Source organism: Sinocyclocheilus rhinocerous, unplaced genomic scaffold, assembly GCF_001515625.1.
Source record: "Sinocyclocheilus rhinocerous isolate Xijiao unplaced genomic scaffold, SAMN03320098_v1.1 scaffold736, whole genome shotgun sequence".
In the NCBI taxonomy this organism is placed as follows: Eukaryota; Metazoa; Chordata; class Actinopteri; order Cypriniformes; family Cyprinidae; genus Sinocyclocheilus; species Sinocyclocheilus rhinocerous.
In genome coordinates this window covers 381,158-388,516 of record NW_015631744.1, presented here as the reverse complement: position 1 = coordinate 388,516, position 7,359 = coordinate 381,158, and the positions used below count along the sequence as shown (strand labels likewise).

The 7,359-nt window shown below is 38.3% G+C and overlaps 1 protein-coding gene across 1 annotated transcript in view; it reads right to left on the bottom strand.

Moving 5' to 3' along the window:
- The window catches only part of LOC107741968 (PDZ domain-containing RING finger protein 4), a 60,546-nt gene extending 56,219 nt beyond the window's left edge, over positions 1-4,327 (bottom strand). The window contains exon 1 of the mRNA XM_016554794.1: positions 4,107-4,327. Within this exon, the coding sequence (XP_016410280.1) occupies positions 4,107-4,175 (69 nt within the window). The 5' untranslated portion in view covers positions 4,176-4,327. The remainder of the gene's footprint in view (positions 1-4,106) is intronic.
- Positions 4,328-7,359: the final 3,032 nt, after the last annotated feature.

Sequence of the window (7,359 nt, the reverse complement as noted above, 5' to 3'; positions counted from 1 at the left end):
CCCGGGCGCCGCAGCATAAATGGCTGCCCACTGCTCCGGGTGTGTGTTCACGGTGTGTGTGTTCACTGCTGTGTGTGTGCACTTTGGATGGGATAAATGCAGAGCACTAATTCCGAGTATGGGTCACCATACTTGGCCACATGTCACGTCACTTTCACTGTCACTTTCATATTTACTAAAACTGCATTAACCACGAATAAAATATAAACAAACAAATGAGTCACTGAACCAGACATAAACATCCCTTTGTTACCTGAGAGAAACTAAGAAAATATTTCAGAAAAGCATGTATGATAACAGCATTTGAACACGTTGTTGGTGGCACAAAAGAAAACATCCCTACAGGATCCCAGGATTCCTGGAGCTTAACTGATAGAAAATATCTCAACCATGAATATGTGAAAACCATGAATATGTGAAAACAACTTCAGTCCAAGCACTTAAACCAGTCTATAGGTGGCGCTCTTCATCACATGCACTGCAGAATACACTGAACTCCTCTTTGACCTCAAGTCTCTGGAGACCAGCGCAGCATTACGGGGCTTATAGACCATCAGCAGACAATTAAAGAGCCCAGCGTACGCACACAAACACCAGCGCGGATGGAAATGTCACTTCCTGTGCAGCGATGTGTTCCACACGCATCTGTAGAAAGACTAATTAGCCCAGAGAACGACACACACCGCTGAGTTTGACTCTCACTCTCACCAGCGGCGCTTATAACACACCACAACTAACACACAGAACAATATTCCTGAATTTACTTCATTATCTATCTATCTATCTATCTATCTATACATTCTTTCCCTTATTTTGTATACTCTTTCGTGTATTTTCTCACATTTATGCTTATTTATTTACCGTGTTTAATTAGTACAACAGAACTCATACTAAAATAACTACTATTGCAGTACCATGCTACAGTGGTGGTTTTACTGCGGTACTTTGATATATTCAATGCCAATGGTGCTAAATGATTACCGTATATATGTACCATGGTATTTAAATGGCACTCCAAAGAATACTGTGAAACTACTATGGTACATGTCCAAAAACTACGGTATTATATGGTATGGTATGGTATAAATGGTATTATGATGAAAAACCATTGTAAAACTATGGTGCATGTGTAAAACTATGGTATTATGTGAAAAATACATGGTGTTATGATGAAAAACCATTGTAAAACCATGGTATATGTCCAAAAACTATAGTTTTGTGTGCAAAAACATGGTATTGTGACAAAAAAACACTGTAAAAACATGGTATTTGTCCAAGAACTATGATATTATGTGAAAAAACATGTATTGTGATGAAAAAACACTGTAAAACCTGTAATAAAAAATGATATTATGTGAAAATAGTATATGGATACATATGTGTACATATGATTAAGCTTCCTTTTAAGACGCCTTGTTTCAGACAATTTGTAAGGTAGCATTACATGTATCTATTGCAAGGCAATCCCAGAATGCATTGCAATGTGTTTCATGAAGTAAAAAAAAAAAAATCAAGGAGGTCAATATAATACCTGGCGTCTCTATCCATTAGCATTCCCATTCATCTCAATGGCAGATGTTCAGCTGCTGCAGGAGCTCCATTATTACATCATTAAGTCTTAAAGTAACAGCAGCAAAAGTCATGAAAAACTACAGAGACCTGGAAAGACCTCTATAAAGTCTGAAAGAAATCCTGCAAACTGTTCAGAGTCTCTGAAATGAAAGGAGTGAAGGAGAGAGGAGCGACACACTGACACACTTTCAGCCGTGGGTGTGTGCGAACACGCTCACCTCGTTTACACCATCTCACGCTCTCAAACGCCAAACATTCACTTACGCGATGAGAGCTTGTGTTACTGAACACACAAAAATCTGAACGCTACAGCTCCAAAGAGAAGATTCACAACACTAAACACCACATCTGAGGATCTCATCTGCTGTGCACCTTCAGAAGCAGAAGCATGGACACCAGAGGACGCAACACAAAGGAAAAACCCACAAGATATTGAAAAATAATCCAAAATAAAGCAAATAAAAGCACAGCGGAAGGAGAATCAACTCTAGAAACCACAAGAAATACTTGAAGAAACACAGAAGTTCTCTGAGACAGCACATAATCGGTTGGGTTTCCAACAGATCCTCAAATCATGGACTATTTCTATTTTATTAATCGCCTAATTCTGTTAAAGTAGTGGTTTTGGTGATGCTTCAATGCAGAAACGTGATCTACAGAAGCTCATCAGACCCACGTGATCTTCATCGGTCTGATTAAAACGATCCATCCGGAGGAGATTCGTCAAAACTCCTCGTTACAGAACAACGGCAGCAATTAACCGAGTGAATCTCCCGTCATACACTCAGCGGAACATTTCAGGTTTTATTAGGACCCAGAATCGTTTTCTACGAGCGCTAATGAGACCACCGTGAACATGACGAGCGTGTGTGTGTGATACAGAGGCTATTAAAGCTCTTCAGCGTCATAAGAGTTAATGAAACACGCAGCAGAGAATCAATCAGCAGCTCCTACAGGAGAAGATCAACGCTGGATCATCTTCAACATTACAGGCCTTCAGCTCGGTGGGAATCAGCACTGATCGTGTTTGGATGTGCTGTTGGTTATAGACTCACTGTTTGACTGTTTATAATCAGCAAAATCAGATCTCCAAAAAAATCAACCTCAGGAACATCAACTGCTCCGTTTGTGTATTTGCTCACACTTATGCTTATTTATTTACTACTACAACAGAACTAGTTCTACAATAACTACTATGGTGGTACCATGGTACAGTGGTTGTTTTACTGTGGTACTTTGATATATTCAATGCCAATGGTGCTAAATAATTACCATATACTGTACATGTACCATGGTATTTGAATGTTACTCAAAAGAATACAGTGAAACTACCATGGTGCATGTCTGAAAACTGTGGTATTGTGTCAAAAAGATACATGGTTTTACAGTACAGCACATATCCAAAACACCAAGATATTACTGCACCTTTATAGTGTGAAACATCTAGAGTGCCAAGTCCCAAAGAGGTAAAACCATGGTACATGTCCAAAAACTATGGTATTATGTGAAAAATACATAAGACTACCCTTAAAAACCATTGTAAAACAATGGTACATGTCCAAGAAATATGGTATTATGTGGGATGAGAAAACAACACAAAATACCATGATCAAAGATACACAGTATTACCACAAAAAAAACATTGTAAAACCATGGTAAATGTCTAAAAACTCTGACGCTATGTGAAAAATATATGGTATTACCAAATAAACTTAGTAAAATCATGATGCATATCCAAAAAATGTGGTATTGTGAAAAATACATGGTATTACCATGAAAAACCATTGTAAAACTATGGTACACATCCCAAAATTATGGAATTATGTCACAAATACATTATATTTCTATGAAAACCAAAAAAACTATGGTATTAAGTGAAAACATACATGGTATTTCCATGAAAAGCAATGTAAAACCATGGCACATCTCCAAAAATACATGGTATTACCATGAAAAACCACTGTAAAACCATGCTACATGTCCAAAAATACATGGTATTACCATGAAAAACCACTGTAAAACCATGGTACATGTCCAAAAATACATGGTATTACCATGAAAAACCACTGTAAAACCATGATACATGTCCAAAAATACATGGTATTACCATGAAAAGCCACTGTAAAACCATGGTACATGTCCAAAAATACATGGTATTACCATGAAAAACCACTGTAAAACCATGGTACATGTCCAAAAACTATGGTACTGTTTGACAAATACATGGTATTACCATGAATAAGCATTGTAAACCATGCTACATGTCCAAAAATACATAGTAGTACCATGTAAAACCATGCAAAACGCAGCAAGCCTCAATACCTATAGAGAATTGTCATAAAAAAGCCATTGTAAAACCACGGTACATGTCCAAAAACCAATGCTACTGCCATGGTACAAACAAATAAGTATGGTAGCATGCCTAAAAGCAAACATGGTATTACCACAGTACCAAGTGCAGAAACCTGACAGATGAGAAACTCTGTGATCAGCAGCACAAGCCTTCTGAATCTCAGGTAAGTAGCGTGTCTCACCTGTGAGATCTCGTACAGTAGTTTGTAATGCTCCTCTCTCTTCTGTAAACTACACAGATTGCAGCCCATCCTCGTGCTCAGGGATACGGCAGCCGTCTCGCTCTCCCTCCAGAACGGCTCGCACACACACAGCGCCTCTCATCCGTGTGTCACCGCACAGACCTGCATGCACAACCGCAGCCTCTGGCATCTGACAGTGTGTGAGAGATCCGCACACACACATGGACACGCCCCCTTCAGCAGCTCAGCCTGTGAATAATGATGAGAGGGGTGTGGCTACATCAGTGGGAGGAGTCAGTGAGCATCAGCGCTCAAACAATGAGGCTCTTTTGTGTCAGTAACACTGATGTCACACACACACACACACAGTCAGCACTGGTCAGATTGTGTGTGTTGTGGTGGAGATTTTAAGTGTTTTTTTGTCTTAAACTGTTATTACTGGTTGGGGAGACGCAGCTCACAATGGAATTGATCAGAAGCTTTTCTACATAATGTGCAAAAAGCAAAGTAGGTCACCAACCAACTAACCAAACCATAGGGACTTCACACACACACACACACACACACACACAACCATACATACATGAAACAACCTATGAAATATGAATATTATCCATGCACATTTAGCCAAAAGCAATAGCTGGTAATTTTATTTTTATGGCTGATCATAAATCTATACTATTTGTAAAACAGGGTTAGGCTGTACAAGCAAACTCAGACATGATAATGTCCAGTTGGTAACCATGTACAAAAACTATGGTATTATGTGAAAAAAAATAAAACAACACAGTATCATGACCAAAAATACACAGAATTACCATTGTAAAACCATGGTACAGGTATATTTCCAAAAACTATGGATTTATGAGAAAAACACAGCAAGCATCAATACCAAAAATACAGGGTATTACCTTAAAAAAAATGAGACTATGGTATTGTTTAAAAAAATGCATGGCATTACCATGAAAAATCATTGTCTCAGGGATACGGCAGCCGTCTCGCTCTCCCTCCAGAACGGCTCGCACACACACAGCGCCTCTCATCCGTGTGTCACCGCACAGACCTGCATGCACAACCGCAGCCTCTGGCATCTGACAGTGTGTGAGAGATCCGCACACACACATGGACACGCCCCCTTCAGCAGCTCAGCCTGTGAATAATGATGAGAGGGTTGTGGCTACATCAGTGGGAGGAGTCAGTGAGCATCAGCGCTCAAACAATGAGGCTCTTTTGTGTCAGTAACACTGATGTCACACACACACACACACAGTCAGCACTGGTCAGATTGTGTGTGTTGTGGTGGAGATTTTAAGTGTTTTTTTGTCTTAAACTGTTATTACTGGTTGGGGAGACGCAGCTCACAATGGAATTGATCAGAAGCTTTTCTACATAATGTGCAAAAAGCAAAGTAGGTCACCAACCAACTAACCAAACCATAGGGACTTCACACACACACACACACACACACACACAACCATACATACATGAAACAACCTATGAAATATGAATATTATCCATGCACATTTAGCCAAAAGCAATAGCTGGTAATTTTAGTTTTATGGCTGATCATAAATCTATACTATTTGTAAAACAGGGTTAGGCTGTACAAGCAAACTCAGACATGATAATGTCCAGTTGGTAACCATGTACAAAAACTATGGTATTATGTGAAAAAAAATAAAACAACACAGTATCATGACCAAAAATACACAGAATTACCATTGTAAAACCATGGTACAGGTATATTTCCAAAAACTATGGATTTATGAGAAAAACACAGCAAGCATCAATACCAAAAATACAGGGTATTACCTTAAAAAAAACGAGTAAAACCATTGTTTAAGACTATGGTATTGTTTAAAAAAATGCATGGTATCACCCTGAACAACCATTGTACATGTTCAAAAATGCATGGTATTACCATGAAAAATCATTGTAAACCAATTGGTGAATGTCTAAATATACATGGTATCATGTAAAACTATGGTATTATGTGAAAAAAAAGCAGTCAGAATCAATACCAAAAAATAGACAAACATGTATAAAACGTTTACATCACTCCATATTTATCACATACTTATCACTTATAAACTTTTAAAGATATGTATCGTAATTGAAATCTACAGACACAAGTAGATAAAGTGTCATAAAATAAACACTTAAATGTTTTCTTAACACTAACCTGAAAGAAGACATGATATGGAAGCAACACAGACCATAGTGTCTCGCCCTAATGAAACGTCCAGATGCTGAGCTGAAGAGCATCATCATGTCCATCACAGCAGGTGTGATTGTGTGCTCTCACAATCAGACGAGACAAACGACACGCTGAGAAGAGATGCTACAGAATTAACCAGCTGTAATTGTTCTGTAATTGGCCCTGGAGCTCACCATCACACACACACAACACACAAACAAACACACAAAAACACACACACAAACACAAAAACACACACACACACAAACACACAAAAACACACACACAAACAAACACACAAAAACACACACACAAACACAAAAACACACACACACACAAACACACAAAAACACACACACAAACAAACACACAAAAACACACACACAAACACAAAAACACACACACACACAAACACACAAAAACACACACACAAACAAACACACAAAAACACACACACAAACACAAAAACACACACACACACAAACACACAAAAACACACACACAAACAAACACACAAAAACACACACACAAACACAAAAACACACACACACACAAACACACAAAAACACACACACAAACAAACACACAAAAACACACACACAAACACAAAAACACACACACACACAAACACACAAAAACACACACACAAACAAACACACAAAAACACACACACAAACACAAAAACACACACACACACAAACACACAAAAACACACACACAAACAAACACACAAAAACACACACACAAACACAAAAACACACACACACACAAACACACAAAAACACACACACAAACAAACACACAAAAACACACACACAAACACAAAAACACACACACACACAAACACACAAAAACACACACACAAACAAACACACAAAAACACACACACAAACACAAAAACACACACACACACAAACACACAAAAACACACACACAAACAAACACACAAAAACACACACACAAACACAAAAACACACACACACACAAACACACAAAAACACACACACAAACAAACACACAAAAACACACACACAAACACAAAAACACACACACACA